The sequence below is a fragment of the Labeo rohita genome, chromosome 18, assembly GCF_022985175.1.
Source record: "Labeo rohita strain BAU-BD-2019 chromosome 18, IGBB_LRoh.1.0, whole genome shotgun sequence".
Lineage (NCBI taxonomy): Eukaryota > Metazoa > Chordata > Actinopteri > Cypriniformes > Cyprinidae > Labeo > Labeo rohita.
The window spans coordinates 13,196,068-13,215,975 of record NC_066886.1 but is presented as its reverse complement, the minus strand read 5'-3'; the positions used below and the strand labels follow the sequence as shown (position 1 = coordinate 13,215,975).

Here is a 19,908-nt window from a genome sequence, read left to right as displayed (position 1 = left end):
TAGTCACTTTAGTCACTAAAGCATTTTTAATAGATGTGTAGAGTCTCAGTTCTCAGAAAGCGTCTACATACATTTTGAACAGTTTATCATTTTATAGTTTGAAACCTGACAAAACTTACTTTTTTAAAACTTTTAAAAAGTAAAAGTTTGCTTGTGCAGTTTTTCTTGTAAATACATTTTATTGGTTTGATATTTCGTTATAACAATGCAGTGGCATTTGTAAGTGAGAACCGGCTGGTAGACGACAGCATTATCTGTCTACAAAGACATCACTCAAGACTCCTAAAGTGCATTTTACTCCCAAGGTGTCCCAGCCGTTCCTCTGTACCTGCTCTATTATGTGTTTGACGGATTTCTACATAAAGCGAATTTGCTTTGAAGAACAATGATAATGGCTTAGCCAATGTGGTCGTATTTTTTTCCTCGGAACATAATTGCTCTGACTCTAGACGGGCGAGACATTAACAGAAGTGCCTTTTCTAATACCACTCTGATTCCTAGAAGCTCATGAAAGATGGAAAGGCCATGGCACAGTCTTACATTCAAGTTGAAGAACTCTTACGGGTGCTTTTAGTTAAATCTCTCTTATGACCCCTCTTCTAGGCGAGAGTTATATTCTAAAGTTCAAATCCAACCACACTCAGAGTACTCGGATAAAGCTCACTTGGGAGCGATATCGACCGCCTGACTACAGAGACCTCATCAGCTTCATCGTGTATTACAAGGAGGCGTAAGTGTCAGCCTGCTAGAAGTTACTATTATAGACATATTATTCAGATCAAGTTTATTATCGTATTTATACGTGCATTTGTGCGCTGTTGTCTTAATGTAGACCATTCCAGAACATCACAGAATTTGATGGACAAGATGGATGTGGCTCCAACAGTTGGAACATGGTGGATGTAGACCTTCCTCAGGACAAATCGGCAGACCCAGGGGTATTGCTGTCCCCTCTTAAACCCTGGACACAATATGCAATCTTTGTGAAAGCCGTTACCCTGGTTGTAGAGGACAAGCACATACTGGGGGCCAAGAGTGAGGTGGTTTATATCCGCACCAATGCATCAGGTTGGCTTCAGCACTGTCTCTCCAATATCCAATTCCTAATATGACTTACTACACCAACTAATATCTCGCAATTCCACAGCACCGTCAATGCCCCTCGATGCCCGCGCATACGCCAACTCCTCCTCATCCCTGATGGTGAAGTGGTCTCCTCCTATCGCTCCCAATGGAAACAAAACCTTCTACCTGCTCCGTTGGCAGCAGCAGGCAGAAGATCGTGAACTCTACCAGCATAACTACTGCTCTAAAGGTAACCGTGCACTATTAATGTACCCCTTTTTCCTCATTGTTCATGAGTCCTTTGTTTGTCCTGAACAGTCCTGTTCTTCAGAAAAGTCCTTCAAGTTCTTTGGTTTCTCAGCATTTTTGTGTATTTGAACCCTTTCCAGCAATGACTGTATGATTTTAAGATCCATCTTTTCACACTGAGGGCAACTGAGGGACTCATATGCAACTATTACAGAAGGTTCAAATGCTCACTGATGCTTCTGAAGGAAACTCAATGCATTAAGAGCCAGGGGTGTAAACTTTTGAACAGAATGAGGGTGTGTACTTTTTTCTTATTTTGCTTAAATATCATACTTTTTTTATATAGTACTGCCTTTCAGAAGCTACAGAAGATACTTAAATGTTCCTCAGAAGACAAAATAAGTTAAATTGACCCTGATCTTCAAATTCCAAAAGTTTTCACCCCCCGGCTCTTAATGCATTGTTTTTCCTTCTGAAGCATCAGGGAGGGTTTCAACCTTCTGTAATAGTTGCATATGAAAAGGTTCAAATGCACAAAAATGCTGAAAAACCAAAGAATTTGTGGGACCTGAAGGATTTTTCTGAAGAACAACTGGCAGTTTACTGTTCAGGACAAACAATGGACTCATGAACAACTATCACTAAACAAAAAAAACATAGCCTACATACATAGTCAATTTTATTAATTATTTTCTCGTGGACTATATGTACACATCTTTTATGTGAAATATCTTATGTATTTTGTATGATCCCTCTTATTTTGGTAAAAAAAAATTTACATTTTGCGGATTCTGCAAGGTGTATGTAAACTTTTGACATCAACTGTAAAGTAAAATGTACTGTGTAGCCAAATAAATAAAGAGATTTGGATTATTAAAGAAGAAAGAGTAGTGATACGAAAGATCAAAAACTACAGCTATGTTGAAAATCATGGGAGAAGAGTCAGATATTCCAGAGAACCGTACAATAACTATATTTACAAAACGTGTGAAGCTGGTGTTCTTATTGCTCTATCACCTCACTCTGTCATTGTTTTGGACTACAGAGCTAAAAATTCCCATTCGCATCTCGGCCACGGCTTTGTCGGACATGGAGGGCGAAACAAAGCCCACCAAATCAGATGTTGGCGGGGGTGAGAAGGGCTGCTGCCCCTGCCCGAAAACCAAGGAGGACCTAAAGGCAGAAGCTGAAGACAGGTCTTACCGAAAAGTCTTTGAGAACTTCCTGCACAACTCCATCTTCACACCCAGGTATGAAACTCTTATTTCTGAAGCTCTTAGATTGTTTGGTTCAGAGGTCTCTTGCATCTCCTGCTGTTTGACTGCATTTATACAAACAAAATGCCTAAGCCTGGTTTAAATGTGTGATTTAGTTTTTTAAAGAAAATTTTGGGTTCAGTACAAGCCGAATCAACATCACTTGTGGCAAAATATTACCACACAAATTTTGACTTGTCCACACTTTTCTAGAAGAAAAAAAGCAAAGATCTAGGTTACAGTGAAGCACTTACAATGAGGTCAATCTGTAAATGTTTTTAAGGAATAGTTCACCCAAAAATGGAAATTTTGTCATTAATTACTCACCCTCATGTTGTTTCAAACCTGTAAGACCTTCGTTCGTCTTCGGAACACAAATAAAGATTCAAGGCCCAGAAAGGTACTGTCTTGAATGTGCATCGAATATTGACATAAAAAAGAAGAAATTGTTAAATAAAGTCACTTTTTTTTTCTTTGCACGCAAAAAAGTATTCTCATAGCTTCATAACATTACGGTTGACCCATTGATGCCACATGGACTATTTTAATGATGTCCTTACTACCTTTCTGGGGCTTGAATGTGATAGTTGTGTTGCTATCTATGCAAGGTCAGAAAACTCTCAGATTTAATCTAAAATGTCTTTATTTGTGTCCAAAGATGAGTGAAGGTCTTACAGGTTTGGAACAACATGAGGGTGAATAATTAAAGACAGAATTTTCATTTTTGAGTGAACTATACCTTCAATAACTAGCTTATAAACCAAAAAGTTAAATTTTACAACTTTGCTTCCATGATAACATAAAATGTCCATAAAAATGTCAAGAACAATTTTTCAACTCAAATACAAAAATTCTAATGAATTTATCAAAACTGAATTACATTTAAATTCATTTATATAAATAAAAGTGTTAAATAAAGTGTTTTTAATCTAATTAAAAGCTTTACACTTCCTCTAAAAACTGGCCCCATTCACATTCATTGTCCAGTGGTAATACACATTAATACAATGATGTCATTTGAGCTTGTATTGAAGTCCGAACACTTCTTTCAGGACATTTTTTGTTGACTTTTTTATGACAAACCATTTCTGATACAAAGTTTGCTTGCCAGCTGATTTCTAGTGTGAATTCTAAGTCCTGAAGGTTAGGTGGGAGAGTGGGTTACTCCCAACGCTTTCTACCACAGTTTACAAGGACCTAAATTTTTTTCAGTCTTCCTGGAGAGCGATTATCAAAGTGGGTCTGAGCTCATAGTCTTGAGGCGGCTTGATTTCATAGAATCAAAACCAGAATTTTGGAGGCCCGGACTGAGGCCTAATTATTTCGACATGGGGCTGACAAGATCAGAACATGAGGTTTTGGAAAGGGGTAGGTGCCAGCAGCGAAGGCTGGAGCGGAATCAGATGGCGCGGGGCGGAAAGGTACGAACTCCAGGCCTGTGCGGCCACGTTGTTTGTTGCTGGGACGACGGTGGCGGTTGCATATTAAGACTTCAGCAGGCTGTAATTTGGGATGCACAAACAGACGCAGACTGGATTAATGAGACTGGAAAGCAGCCGCCGGCTGAGGGCTCGCTCCATGTTAGGCTTTTGTTTGCCGAAACGAGGAGTGACGTCTGCATTGTGTTATCTGTTTACCTTGCTTGTGGCATCGGATGTTTTCTTGTCTCACGCGGGAGAAGAACGGCACACAGGAACCGGTTCAGGTTTACTCAGACACACATGCTTTGAGACTTTCCTCGGGTTCATTCAGGACATCTGCAATCTGGCTTTTTTGTGGGTTGTTTATTTGCTTGCGAGTGTGTGTGTGAGAGTGTGTTTTGGGGTGGGCCTGGGTTTTGAGTCATGAGCACTGATGCGCAAATCAATGTCGCCAAACATCTTCTACCACTTAGCTTACCCAAACTTCTGCTTTTGGAGCCCTATTTTCATCAAGGTAATGGTTTGTGGTTCACTCAGGGACAGCGCGATGTACCCGTCAACCCGTCTAATCGATGGAAAACAGACTTTCTAAATGTAAATATGCTTTCCCTTAGTAGCAGGATGCTCAAGAAGCCCTTTTCTCCATCACTGATGACTTGTTATTTCCATCTTGACCCAACCCCAGCCCCCTCACTGTGTTCGCATGTGAGATTTGTCACTCTGTCCCCACTGAGTAGACCTCGTTATAAATGTTAGAGACATAACCGTTCAAGTCTGAGAAAAACTGGAGATGCTAAACGCTTGAATGAAGCGGATATGTTTTTCCATTCAACGGTCGTCTCTCCTTTCTCTTCCTCTGGCCCGCTCTCTCTCCCTCCTTCCTCAGACGCGTTCTTTGTTTGCTTTGGAGTGTCCGGCTCCCAGGAAATGTACAGCAAACCTATGTGGAATCTTAATGAATTCCAAAGTAAGATCTCTTTCGAGAGGAGGTGTGGATGTGCCGTCTTCTCTTTCAAACTCCCACACAGCTGATCAGCTTTTCGGGCCATGTAATGGGAGTCCGAGTCACTCATGAGCCCTGCGCTTCAGCGAAGACTTGACTTTCTGCCAGGGGATGTGAGGTGTTGCCTATGCAGCAGTGACACGTAAGCCTTCCCGCCTGGGAAAAGGAAGACTGGATGTGCTGCTGTCAGTGTTGCTATGTCAACACCTGCTGTTACGGCCTTTCATCTGAGGTTTGCAGGTGTAAAATCTTCCCTAAGGCCCTGTGCGTCTACACTTCTCTTTAGTTCTCGATGCGAGCCTGACCTTTTCCTAGTCGGCGGTCGGTGCCAGAAGCATTTAGGTTAAGATCAATGTTTGTGGCAGTGGACAAAAGGCAGATCCTGACCTAGGGTAAAAATTAATGGGGGCTTGTGGCAAAAATGCCTCACAAATGAAAAGGTTAAAGGTTACAAAATAAATTTTAATACAGTACATGTACTGTATATTATGGATGTACTTTACACACTTGGGTTGAGTAGAGTCGTATTGTAGAGGTGTTGATGTGATGCTCAGGTAACATATGATTTGATCTTCTACAGTAAACACCTCAAGGGTGATTTGAATCCTTTGTTAGTAAGTATTAAATAGTGTCCAGTTGCTTCCAAAATCCCCACTCATAAATCACGGAGCGCCGTTCAATGGAAATGACATGGAATGTGGTTAGAGTTGATTTGATTGTTCCTCCCTACAGCGTTCTGGGTTGGCTTTTATTAAAAGTTTCCACTCACACACATATACAAAAGCAAACACACACAAGAATATTCTCTCATTACTGTCATTTCTCAGTTGATTAATTTGAACTGGCAGAGTAAGGCTTATAGTAATGTTGAAACTTTCGTAATCATCAGTGGTTGAAGTGCGTAATTGCTTGTAAATTTGCTTCTGTTAGAGACTGTTAAATAGGACAGCCAAACAAGCCTTTCTGCCTGTGTTGTCTTGTCAGTCTGGGAAAACACCTGTTATTACGTCTATAGAGCAAAGTTGGCTGAGTTTAGAGACAGCACACCAGTATGACCAGTACTGTTTTATTTCTATTGTTTTAAATGTAAAATTGGTTAAATAAACATTACTTACACTATCAGAAATAGAAAAAAAACCTTTTTTTAGGCAGTAACAAAGTAAACAATATATTTTTTGTGATCTTATGTTCAGCTGTTCTTTTTAACGGTTAACTTTAAACTGTTTCCTTTCCTTTCCTGCTGTCATTTACCACTTCCTTCAGTTTCCTCTTTCCTTTCCTACGGTTTTCCATTCCCTTTCCCCCTTTCCTTTCCTTTCCTTTCCTTTCCTTTCCTTTCCTTTCCTTTCCTTTCCTTTCCTTTCCTTTCTTACTGTCATTTACTACTTCCTTCCTTTTCCTATTTCCTTTCCTACTGTCTTCCATTTCCTTTTCCCCTTTCCTTTCCTTTTCTTTCTTTCCTACTATACTTTACTAATTCCTTCCTATTCCCCTTCCTTGTCTTTCCTTTCATTTCCTTTCCTGCTGTCATTTACTACTTCCTTAATTTTCTTTTCCTTTCCTGTCATTTACTACTTCCTTCCCTTTCCTGTCACTTACTGCTTCCTTCCATTTCCCTTTCCTTTTCCCCTTTCCTTTATTTTTCCTTTCCTACTGTCATTTTCCACCTCCTTCCTTTTCTGCTTTCCTTTCCTTTCATTTCCTTTCCTGTCATTTACTGCTTCCTTCATTTCCCCTTTCCTTTTCCCCTTTACTTTTTTCTTTCCTACTGTCATTTTCTACTTCCTTCCTTTTCCTTTTCCTTTTCCTTTTCCTTCCTTTCCTTTCCTTTCCTTTCCTTTCCTTTCCTTTCCTTTCCTTTCCTTTCCTTTCCTTTCCTTTCCTTTCCTTTCCTGTCATTTACTGCTTCTTTCAATTTCCTTCTTTTTCCCTTAGTTTCCTTTCCTTTCCCTTCTTACTGTCATTTTTTACTTCCTTTTCCTTTTCTTTTCCTTTTCTTTCCTTTCCTACTGTCATTTATTACTTCCTACCTTTTCCCCTTTTCCTTTCATTTCCTTTCCTTTCCTAATTTGCTACTTCATTCTATTTCCTTTTCCCATTTCCTTTCCTTTCCTTTCCTTTCCTTTCCTTTCCTTTCCTTTCCTTTCCTTTCCTTTCCTTTCCTTTCCTTTCCTTTCCTTTCCTTTTCCTTTCCTTTCCTGCTGTTATTAACTACTTCCTTCCTTTTCCTCTTTCCTTTCCTTTCCTTTCCTTTCCTTTCCTTTCCTTTCCTTTCCTTTCCTTTCCTTTCCTTTCCTTTTCTTTCCTTTTCCTGAGTAAATAAGGAAAATGTAAATTCATGTACCAGTCACATTTTTTGGGTTAAATAAACATTACTTACACTTTCAGAAAAAGGAAAAAAAAAGCAATTCTAGTTTTCAGGCAGTAACAAAATAAACTGTATATTTTATTTGAACTTATGTTCAGCTACCGTCATCAAAGCTCAGTAAATACTGCTCACAGAAATGGAGATTTGCTTTAAATTTCAGCAAGCTGAACTCACTAAAAACTCCCACAAATCATGTTTTCATGCAGTTTTAAGTCTTATTTTGATGCAACAACGTGGTTATATCTAAGTGTGTATGTACTTACTTTTTTAGATTAGTCTTCCCATTAACACCATTATATTGTTCATTCAGACTGATGCGCGAATGCAGAACACGCGGAAACACAAGAGGCGGGATTTATCGCATGAACCAGTCACAGCCAACCATAACCAGTCCAATCCAATCATATCGCGATGGAGGCATTGCCTCCTCTCACATGACTTTCCCCCATTCATTCTCAGTTACCCCCCACCAAACTCTCTGCATGCTGTAGGGGGTCTGTTAAAACCCAATGCGCTCATGGGAGGCAAGAAAGATTCCGGTTGTTAGGTGTTTAATATGTCAATCTATAACTAGTTACAGTTCCCAAAATGTTTTGACAAAAGCTGAAAACTTGTATTGTCTGTCTCCACTTCTTGTCTGTCAGTCTTTGTGTCTGACACTATCACTTTCCTCTCTTGTATTTGTTTTTCACACTGGGGTTTCCCCCATGTTCATCTCAAACCATCCTGTTATTCCCATCTGCGGTGGATCGTATTATTTGGTCTGACTATTGAATTTTTACAGAGATCCTGAGCGAGCAAATCGTTACGTGTCTCCTAAAAATGGCTCTAGGTAAGGCTGTGACCCTGCCCTAGTCGTATATGTGAAGTGGCAGTGGGTCCGTTGGTGTCTGGTAAGCTCTTGTGGTTGCTGCTGACTGCATGTCTTTAGTAGCGACAGGACTGACCTGTAGCCAGCGCCTTAGTTTGCTTATTGCCTCATGCACTGTCTCTACCGTCAGAGGCAGAGTCGGTCATATCATTATTATGGATGTTCGATATTTGTTCCAGATATGCCTTCCCATTTCAATTTCTCATCTGCAGAAATGTTTGTTGTATGTGTATTGCTTCATTTGCAAGTATATATTTTATGGTAAACAATTAAGAATGCTTTATGAATACACACTGGTTTTATGCCTGGACAGCAAGAAGAATCAGAATAAGAAGAAAAAGTCAGGGTAGATAAGACAGAGTTAACAGTTCTTGAATACCAGTTAATGTTTCTTTTAAAAACTACCAGTCTTCTGTGAGTGATCAGTTCCGGTCCAGCTGGATATATAACACTCATAAGATTTTAAAAGATCTCATCATTCAGGATGATAAATGATTGATAAGGTACAGAAGAGAAAAGGAGCCCTGTAGGTTGAAGAGTAGTGCAAGTACCCGCAGTGTTACTAAGAGACCTGTTAGTAGGACATTAGAGAATTAGGCTTTCCGTTAAAGGAAGTGGTGTGTGTTGTAGAGTAATTGTGCGCAGTAATTGGCTTGTATGCTTTTAAACCAGTGTAGGCTCTGCTGACACTGGCTGACTGCTCTACATCTTTCTATGATCTCTTACTATCGTTTAATACTGCATTTCCTTTTCCTTTTTCCTTTTCTTATTTTACTGTCATTTACTACTTTCCTTTTCTCTGCTTTTCTACTGTCATTTACTGCTTCCTTTCCTTTCCTTTCCTTTCCTTTCCTTTCCTTTCCTTTCCTTTCCTTTCCTTTCCTTTCCTTCCCTTCCCTACTGTCATTTGCTACTACTTTCCTTTTACTTTTCCTCTTTCCTTTCCTACTGTCATTTAATACTTCATTTCATTTACTTTTCCTCTTTCGTTTCTGTCATGTACTTCTTCCTTTCTTTTCCTTTCCTTTCCTTCTGCCATTTACTACTTTCTTCCTTTTCTTTTTCCTCTTTCGTTTCCTACTGTCATTTGCTACTTCCTTTCCTTTCCTTTCCTTTCCTTTCCTTTCCTTTCCTTTCCTTTCCTTTCCTTTCCTTTCCTTTCCTTTCCTTTCCTTTCCTACTGCCATTTACTACTTCCTTATTTTTCCTTGTTTCTCTTTCATTTTCTACTGTTATTTACTTCCTTTTTTCCCTCTTTCCTTTCTTACTATCATGTGTTACTTCCTTCCCCCTTTCCTTTCCTTTCCTTTCCTACTGTCATTTAATACTTCATTCCTTTTCCTTTTTTCCTCTTTCCTTTCCTACTGTCATATGCTACTTCCTTCCTCTTCCCCTTTCCTTTCCTTTCCTTTCCTTTCCTTTCCTTTCCTTTCCTTTCCTTTCCTTTCCTTTCCTTTCCTTTTCTACTGTCATTTACTTCTTCCTTCCTTTTTTCTTTCATTTTCTACTGTCATTTAGTACTTCCTTTCTTTTCCTTTTTTCCTCTTTCCTTTCCTACTGTCATTTGCTACTTCCTTCCCTTTTCCTTTCCTTTCCTATGGTCATTTGCTATTTCCTTCCTTCCTTCCTTCCTTCCTTCTTTCCTTCCTTCCTTCCTTCCTTCCTTCCTTCCCCCTTTCCTTTCCTTTCCTTTCCTTTCCTACTGTCATTTACTTCTTCCTTCCTTTTCCTTTTTTCTTTCATTTTCTACTATCATTTACTGATACTTTTCATTCCTGCTTCTATTCCATTTCATCTCCTTTTTCATTCTCCTACATCTTTTCCCCATTTTATTTCCTTACTCACTGTCATTTACTACTTCCTTTTCCTCTTTTCTGTACTCATTTTCATTTTCCCCTCATTTGATTTCCTTTTTCTCTTTCTTTTTGTTTCCTATATTTTTTTCTTCCCTTTCATTTGATTTCCTCTTACTTTTCTTTCTTAACTGTAATTTACTACCGTTTCCATTTTCTTTCTATTTAGTTTTTTTTGCCATCATTATTTCGTTTTCCTATGCTTTTCCTCTTTCCTGTCCTTATTTCTTTTCCCCGTTCTTTTTCCTTTTTGCTGTATCTTGTCTTTTCCATTTCCTTTCATTTGATTTTCTCTATCCTTTTCATTACTCTTTCTTGTAATTTTTTCCTTTCCTTTGCTTTGCTTACCTTTCCTTTCCTTTCCTTTCCTTTCCTTTCCTTTCCTTTCCTTTCCTTTCCTTTCCTTTCCTTTCTCTTTGTATTTCTTTTGCTTTTCCTGTTTCTTCCCCTTCTTTCCTCCTCTCCTCTTCCTCTTTAACACTTTTCTTTTCTTTTCATGTCTCAGACCTCCAGACAGAAAGCGGCGAGACCTGTTTGGAGTGGCCAACGGCACACTGCTGCAAGGCGCAAGCAGGAACATCACAGGAATGGAGAGTAACATCACTGACCCAAAGTTGCATGAGAAAGATTATCCTTTCTCAGAGGACAAGGTCTATACAGAGTTCATGGAGATATCCCACCTGCAGCCCTTTACCGTTTACCGCATCGACATCCACGCCTGCAACTACGAGATCCACCGCTGCAGTGCTGCAGCTTTTGTGTTCTCCAGAACCAAACCAGCAGGTCAGCAAAACCAACAAACCAAACTCATGCACAAATAACTGCATATCCATGGTAGCAAATATTAAAATTCCAGTAACTCTCCACTGTGCCTACAGCACGATTTTTTTTTATTTGGTATCCTGTTCTTGTTAACAGCAATTAAAATGGTAATGCAATTGAAATCTTATTGAATTACTGTAAGAGAGCACTGGCCTGAAGCACAGTTATGTTCTTCCCCAGACAAAGCGGATGATATTCCCGGCAATGTAAATCAAGAGAGGGATGAGAAGGGAGAAGGAACAGTGCTGCTGCGGTGGCCTGAACCTCATCACCCCAATGGACTGATCCTCATGTATGAGATCAAATATCGTCTGGGAACTGAGGTTAGTGCGACAACTAACTCATACACCATTAAGAAATAGTTAAAACTGCAGCCAATGCCACAAACCAACTGTGTGTGTGTTACAGCCCGAGAAGCATGAGTGTGTATCACGCCAGCAGTACAGAGTGCTGCGAGGAGCTCAGCTCAGCAATTTGCCCCCTGGAAATTATTCTGCCCGGGTCAGAGCCACATCTTTGGCTGGGAACGGATCTTGGACTGAACCAGTGTCCTTCTACGTGCCACCACCTAAACGTAAGAGCGCACATAAGAAACCTATGATTATATTTTTAGGAGGAATGCTTATTGATTGATAGCTTATTGGAAATGTAGAGAGGCCTGTTTCGGTCTTTACAAATGGCCTGTACAAATGTCCTTTTTTTTTCCACAGGAAATTATGATAATGCCTTCTATCTGGCCATCATCATTCCTATTATAGTGCTACTGTTGCTCACTGCAGTGATCTCCGCTGTCGTCTTTGTCACCAAAAAGAGGTTGATGTCCCATCTAGTAAAAAATAGCCTTTGTTTTGACTTCCAGTGTCCAGTATTGTTTTTCAATGCGTTTTAATGAATGTTTCCTTTCAGGAATAGTGACAGGTTAGGAAATGGTGTGCTATATGCTTCTGTAAACCCTGAATACTTCAGTCCATTTGAGAGTGAGTATTATGTAAAGTTGGTTCAGAAACCAGTAAAACTACTCGATATAGACTATAACACTATATGCACTATATAAACTCAATATAACACTAATATATATGTGACCCTGGACCACAAAACCAGTCATAAGGTTCAAATTGTTGATCTGACATCATCTGAAAGCTAAATAAATAAGCTTTTCATTCTGAGGGTGTAAAAAAATCAAAATACTGAGAAAATCGCCATTAAAGTTGTCCAAATGAAGGTCTTAACAAGGCATATTACTAATCACAAATCAGGTTTTGATATATTTACAGTAGGAAATTTACAAAATGTCTTCACAGAACATTATCTTTACTTAATAGTCTAATGATTTTTGGCATAAAATAAAAATTTAGAAAAATACAGTGTATTTTTGGCTATTGCTACAAATATGCACATGCTACTTAAGACTGGTTTTGAGGTCACATATAAAATAAAGTTATTTGACAATATATAATTTATTCTATATACAATGTTCAAATGTGCTGACCCTATTTCTGTGACTTCAGTGTATGTACCAGATGAATGGGAAGTGGCTCGGGAGAAAATCACCATGTGTCGTGAGCTGGGTCAGGGCTCCTTTGGTATGGTGTATGAGGGCATCGCAAAGGGCGTCGTCAAAGATGAACCTGAGACCAGAGTGGCCATCAAGACCGTAAATGAATCTGCCAGTATGCGTGAACGCATCGAGTTCTTGAACGAAGCTTCAGTTATGAAAGAGTTCAACTGTCACCATGTGGTAAGAAAGAGGGCAGAATTTCATCCAGGAGTTGGTTTTGCCAACACATCGCATTTTGAAATTCTTAGTTAATTGTAATTTTTATGTAAGTGTATGATTTCTATGTCACTGGCAGCAACAAAGAAACGACAAAACAATGATGCTTTTCAACTAGATTGTCCAACCACTGTTTTCCCAGTTTATTTATAGTTTCACAGTGTCATTTCAGTTCTCATTTTTTTGCATCCTGATTTAGGTGCGACTTTTGGGTGTGGTTTCACAAGGACAGCCCACTCTGGTTATAATGGAGCTGATGACACGGGGCGATCTAAAGAGTTACTTGCGTTCTCTCCGTTCCAAAGAGGTATTAAAAACATCCTATCTGCTCTGATACTTATCCCATAATTTATCTCACTGCTTTACCAAGTAAAGGAGACCTATTATGTCCCTTTTTACAACATGTAATATAAGTCTCAGGTTTCCCCAAAATGACCCCATGGATCATTTATTATATCATTTTGAGAATGCCCATTTTGAGTGGAATCAGAAACACGCTGTTTTCATGCATGTCTCTTTAAATGCAAATGAGCTGCTGCTCCCCGCCCCTTTTTCTAGAATAGTGCTGTACCTTTATAGCTTGTACCTCGGATACTTCTGTTAAAAAACATCTGTTTGGTTTTGATTATCATGTATATCGCGTTGAAATCATGCGTTTTATACGATATTAGTTCAAACTTCTGATATACGGTTTTCTGAGCACACACATCTGAAGCGAACGCACAGAAAGCGGCTGTCACATGGCATGTGAGTACTAAACTAAGTTCTCTTTCATGTCCTATTGCACTTAAACTGTCAAATACACACAAGTTTATGTTAAAAACACACATGAGATACAAAAACAGTTGGTTATGTCTGTGAAGGTAAACAGCTGAGAAAGAAGTTGCATGTTTATGCCGGCGCCGTGGATGGAAACGTAATATTATAATTAGATCCTCTTACCACGTCACTTGGGGAGCGAAATCTGACACACTCGTTTTTTCACAGGTTGTCTGGGTTGGTCGGATATAGCACTTAAACATGGAAAAAATCAGATTTTCGTAATGTGTCACCTTTAAAAATACACACTCAGATCTGTGGGCAGCAATCTCATGCCCCTTTTAGTTACTCTTTATAGTTTTTTAAAGCTACTTGCTATTTCAGTCAGCTGTTAAATACACCCTTTGTGCTCTTTTTCTGCTATGTAGCAGGGCTCCAGCAGCCAGTCTTTGCCTCCGCTGAAGAAGATGATTCAGATGGCCGGTGAGATAGCGGACGGGATGGCATATCTCAATGCCAACAAGTTTGTCCATCGGGACCTGGCTGCCAGAAACTGCATGGTTGCTGAGGACTTCACAGTTAAAATCGGAGGTAAATGTGTGATGCACATCACATAGATCCATAAATTCAAGAATCTGTTTGATACAACAGTTGATTGAAAGGTGTGACTGGACCTTCATGTTTGCTGTCTTCATGTGTTTAGACTTTGGCATGACAAGGGACATCTACGAGACTGATTACTATCGCAAAGGAGGCAAAGGGCTGCTGCCGGTCCGCTGGATGTCCCCGGAGTCTTTGAAAGATGGAGTGTTCACAACAAATTCTGATGTCTGGTATGAGCCGCCTGATCTCTCTGACTTTTCTTCACACACGCATAAATGCAAAACTTTTATGTTGCTTCTCTGCATAGTGTATGTGTAGGTGAATTGTTTTGCACTTGCACGTACGGTACCGGTCAAACATTCGAACACAACCGGTTAACAGTTTGGGGTCTGTACTTTTTGCCTGCATTTATTTGATCCAAAGTACAGCAAAAACTAAAATTTTGGAATAGTTTTATTATTTAACAGAACTGCATTCTATTTGAATATATTTTAAAATGTCATTTATTCTTGTGATTTCAAAGCTGAGTTTTTAGCGTCATTACTCCAGTCACATGATCCTTCAGAAATCATTCTAATATGCTGATTTGCTGCTCAAAAAACATGTATTATTATTATTATGTTGAAAACAGCTAAGTAGATTTTTTTCAGGTTTCTTTGATGAATAGAAAGTTCAGAATAACAGCATTTATCTGAAATAGAAATCTTTTGTAACATTATAAATGTCTTCATCATCACTTCTGATCAATTTAAAGTATCCTTGCTAAATAAAAGCATTAATTATTATAATATTTCCCCCTCCCAAAAAATACTGACTCCAAGCTTTTGAATGGTATAGTGTAAAATGTTACAAAAGCTTTTATTTCAGATAAATGCTGATCTTTGGATCTTTCTATTTATCAACGAATCCTGAAAAAAATTTATTCAACTGTTTTAAATATTAATAATAATACTACTACTACTAATAATAAATGTTTAAACAGCAAATCAGCATATTAGAATGATTTCTGAAGGAGGATGTGACTGGAGTAATGACGCTAAAATTCAGCTTTGACATTTGAAAATCTATTCGAATAGAAAACAGTTATTTTAAAGTAAAAATATTTTGATACTATTTTTCTGTACTTTGAATTAAATAAATGCAGCCTTGCTGAGCAGAAGAGACTTCTTAAAAAACATTAAAAATCGTACTGTTCAAAAACTTTTGACTGGTAGTTTAAATTGGTGATCATTTCTTCTTTCATATTTCTTATTATTATCAATGTTTAAAACAACTGAAAACATGCAATTATGATTAGATTTTTTTGATGAATAGAAGGTTCAATAGAACAGCATTTATTTGAAATAAAAGATCTTCTTACTGTAACTTTTGAACAATTTAATGTGTCCTTTCAAACGCAAACAGAAGTTTAGGAATTCTATAGTGGCCATAAACAGTGACATAAATTAAATCAGAAGTACCACATTTGTTTAGATTAGAACTTCTTTAATATGTGACATCAGTGTCAGTGTCCCCTATTTCACCCTTTGTGAAATCCCCTTTTTAAACAATAAAGGGTGTTTTATATTTAGAAGAAATCCTGCATAAAAAAATACATGTGCAGAAAATATTACAACAAACTTGGGGTCTTATAAAAAATAAATAAATAAAATAAAATAGTCAAATTTTTATATAGTTCAAGAAAATAATTAAGCTTTTGGACCAAATTTTGTGTGTCCAAATTTTGACTGCCAAAAAACTGGGATGTTTCCATTTGAGCAGCATGCTGTCCCATCAGAGTCTCCATAGGCCCCCAACTGTTCAGAAAGCACTGAAACTGTCTCTTTATTTTTCTTAATACGACAGGAAGCCTCCTAGGCCTATAAGAGGTGAAAACCCTTAATGTTTTTTTTCCACTGATGTCCTGTGTCAAGGGAGAATATGCATCACTTCCAGACATTCTTCCATTCCCAGCCAAGCGAAGCGTGCCCAAACACATTGTCTCTTTGTCTCAGACAGACTGTCTCTCCACAGCTCTGGTCCCAGCAGCGGCGGTTCAGTAGAACAGAGTCACGGTGCCATAGACCGACTCTTCCAATTCTGCCGTTTCCCAATCTCCAGCGTCCCACAGCTCTGTCACTCGGTGCGCTCCTAACCTCCTCCAGATGTTTGGTAATGACGGGGTTGCTGTGCCAGCGCAGACCCGCCTCCCTGTCCCTCCGTCCGTATCTGCCGCTTTTGAAGTCGGGGGAGATGAAAAGCGCCACAGAGAGCTCCCATCTCGTACTCCCATAAACCTCGCCGTTAGGTGTCTTTATTTGTTTCCTTCCCCTGAAAAAGTCCCGCTCTAATGCGGTTTTGTCTTTCAACACGCAGATGTTGCAGCCAATTAGATGCAAGTCACTGTTGTAATAGTCCTGTTTTAAAGGGTGTTGAGCTTTGTCTCAGATCCTCGGCCAATGTAGAAAATTTGTCCTCCGAGAACTAATGAATAACGACTGGCAACAGTGCGCTCTTTGTGTGGTTTTTATATGGGGTTTGCCGACTTTCTGCACCGCCGCTGCACTTTCTCACCGGCCGCCGGCTAATATATGGACTCATTTTCATTAATGAGGAACACAGGGCTAACAAAAACACCACACTAAAAAGAGAAAAGTTCAGGTCAGCGGCTCACGCGGCGTTCGCAACTTTGTTTCGAAAATGAGCGTTTTGTTATTCCAGGCTCTCAAAAAATAAAACACGGATGCATCCGCAGCCTTTCAGTGACACGCCGCAGGCTACTGCTGCTTTTAGGCTCGACAGGACTGCAATTGTCTCAAAGCGGCTCTTCGTGCGTCTCTTGACCTTAAATGGCCTCATTCCTTTCCTCTCCGTCCTCGTCCGACCGGATTGAGTTACTTGATGTGTGAGGTTGCTGACGTAATTGGACAAATGGGTTTTGTGACATTTAGCGTGATTTACTGTAAGTGCCCTTGTGTTGCTCATGCAGAGTTATTTTAACCAGTTAACCTCTTTCTTCAGGTCATTTGGCGTGGTTTTGTGGGAGATCGCCACTCTAGCCGAGCAGCCCTACCAGGGCATGTCCAACGAGCAGGTACTGCGCTTCGTCATGGAGGGAGGACTTCTGGATAAACCGGACAACTGTCCCGACATGCTGTGAGTCCACCAACTGCACTTCTGGCACTCTGCTTGACAATGTTAACCCTTTGTCCTCTATCCGGCCCATGTCTATTTAGGGATGCGGTATCACACTAAAACGTTGATAGCATGTCACCAGATGCTGCTGCTAACGTCAGGCCCACCGAAAGCCCGACTAGTGACATTTGCGTCACGGGTTAAAAGGAGACAGGTGACATCATGTTGTCAGGGAGCCTCCGTCCATACAAGGGAGAATGTGTGCTTCCCAGGGGGTGATTGGAACGGCGATCCGCGCTGCTTTAGTTTTTATTAAGAGCTTCTCGTGCTTATCTTCACATCTTCTTCAGAGCGTGTGTGTCTGCGTCACCGATCCGGTCTGCCGTTCTCCTTTTCTGGGCTGATGTCAGTGGCGAGGCATGAGGTCTATCCGTCCGTTTTCTCCTGACCCCTTTCTCCCTCAGTCACTTGTTCTTGTCTTAACTGTTATGGAAACACAAACCCCCGGTTTCCATGGCAGCTACGACGAGATGTCCTGATTGCACGAGAGGAAGATTGAACATACGCTGCGCTAGCACTGTAAAGACGCTTAAACGGTGTCATCTGTGTCTCATCATTACACTCAGCTAAACATCATGAAGTCGAGATGTCGCTCACATTTTTATGATATGAAAATTTAAGTAATACTTGGCTGAAATACAAGGGCAGGGATTCAGAAATAGCTTGTAGAGCCATTGAACGCTTGCTTCATGTTGAGCTCACTATTTGGACATTTTTATCCCAAAACTGTTCAACATTTATTTATTTTTTTTTTTTCAGTTTTGCTCCTTTTTTAATAGTATATCATTAATACTATTATGGAATCATAGGTTTTCTTTCTGATTTTGAAAGAATCATTTTCTTTTTAGAATTTTACAATTTTTGTTTCATAATTGTCCTTGACACTCACTTCCAGGTTTTTGAGAAAAACATTCCAGGATTTTTCTCCAAATAGTGGACTTCAATGGGGATGAGTCGGTTGAAGGTCCAAATTCCAGTTTGAGTGCAGCTTCAAAAGGGCTCTGCACGGTCCCAGCCAGGGAATAAGGGCCTTGACCAGTGTTGAGCATGTTACTTTGAAAAAGTAATTATAGTTACTAGTTACTTCTCACAAGTAGTAACTGAGTTACATCATTATGAAACTTTAGTAATTAGAATAACCATGTATGAATGCATATTTGTCATGTTGACTGAACTTAGGACTGGTGGTGGTGCTTAAGATATTGTTTGTCATTTAGGGAAAAAACTAAAAATAATACTGATAAGATAACAAAACTACTAAGAATATAAAACGCAGTAAGGATTAATGAGCTGCTGGGTTCATGAGTATTAATCACTTTGTCTGCGTTCACTCTAACTGATTTGCTAAAATCAAAACAAGGACAATAATAGGTGTGCGCCAGCCAATGAGATTGCAGTTTGCGGATTAGTTCCTCCTACTACCGGAGAAACAGGCATTTCATAAAAGCTGAAGAATTCCAAAGGAACTCCGTTATTTTGACAGGAAAATACAAAAAAGAATATCGTTTACATGCAGCGTGTCAATTCTGCATGGTATATAAGAATCTCTCGCTCTGTATTTGCATGTGTGTGAGACAAAGCGACGGCTAGTTGTGTTCAGTGTTCATCAAATACAGGTACACTGTGTATCCATTCAGATAAACTGTTTACTCAATTTGTTTTGTTTGCTCATTACTGAAAAAAATAACGCTGTTAGTAACACCGTGCATTTATAACGCCATTATTCCCATCAATGGTCTTGACTAGCAAAACAATCGGCCATTTTCCAAAAAAAAAAGTATACTTTTTATTTCTTCGCCTATGTACTTCGGTTCAAAAAGGTGAAAATCTCCATCTAATTTTTTCCTCCAGCTTCAAAATTGTCCAACATCGTTGTTTTACCTTTTTGTGTAGGGCGCTTTACTAAAACTGGGATGGTATTTCCACCTACATCACACATGACCTTTCCAACGTAGCAGAAAAGTGGCTGCACAGCTAGTGCAAGACGAGGATTTGTGGTCAAAAAGTATGTCCATTTTTTTTTTTTTTTTAAATGACTGATTATTTCATTAGATAGGACCCTTATCAGGGTTGCCAGGTTTTCACAACAAAAACCTACCCAATTGCTACTCAAAACTATCCCAGGGCAGGGTTTCCCTTGTAAAATTCACATTCCAGGGGATAAATATCAAGTTTTTGGGGTTGCTTCAACCTGCGGCAACAGTGTGAAAGTACCCCAGTTCCGCGGGAAAACCGCAGACTTGGCAACACTGATCCTTATTCCTTGCCTGGGATTGTGTAGAGCCCTTTGAAGCTGCATTGAAACTGCAATTTGGAACTTCAACTCGTTGATCCCCAATGAAGTGCATTATATGGAGAAAAATCCTGGAATTTTTCCTCAAAAACCTGAATTTCTTTGCGACTGAAGTAAGAAAGACATGAACATCTTAGATGATATGGGGGTGAGTAGATTATCAAGAAAATTTTTGTTCTGGAAGTGACCTTATCCTCATACTTTTAACATGACTACACTACCGATTTATTAAATGTTTCTGATTTGCGTTTTGTTTTTTGTTTTTCTGATTGAAAATACAGTAATATTGTAAAACTTATTACAAATGCATTGACAAGCTCAGTGAAAAAAAGTAAAAAAAAAAAAAAATGTCAGAAAAGAGATATTCATTAGCCAAAACGTAGCAACATGCTAAAAA

General features: G+C 39.3%; 1 protein-coding gene across 1 annotated transcript in view; it reads left to right on the top strand.

The window, feature by feature from the left end:
- igf1ra (insulin-like growth factor 1a receptor) overlaps window positions 1–19,908 on the top strand; it is a 134,540-nt gene that overhangs the window by 105,703 nt on the left and 8,929 nt on the right. The window contains exons 7-20 of the mRNA XM_051134507.1: window positions 604–730; window positions 833–1,068; window positions 1,148–1,315; window positions 2,360–2,564; window positions 10,592–10,869; window positions 11,089–11,231; window positions 11,317–11,482; window positions 11,619–11,721; window positions 11,815–11,885; window positions 12,417–12,646; window positions 12,882–12,989; window positions 13,870–14,032; window positions 14,145–14,274; window positions 17,045–17,179. Of these exons, the coding sequence (XP_050990464.1) occupies window positions 604–730; window positions 833–1,068; window positions 1,148–1,315; window positions 2,360–2,564; window positions 10,592–10,869; window positions 11,089–11,231; window positions 11,317–11,482; window positions 11,619–11,721; window positions 11,815–11,885; window positions 12,417–12,646; window positions 12,882–12,989; window positions 13,870–14,032; window positions 14,145–14,274; window positions 17,045–17,179 (2,263 nt within the window). The remainder of the gene's footprint in view (window positions 1–603; window positions 731–832; window positions 1,069–1,147; window positions 1,316–2,359; window positions 2,565–10,591; window positions 10,870–11,088; window positions 11,232–11,316; window positions 11,483–11,618; window positions 11,722–11,814; window positions 11,886–12,416; window positions 12,647–12,881; window positions 12,990–13,869; window positions 14,033–14,144; window positions 14,275–17,044; window positions 17,180–19,908) is intronic.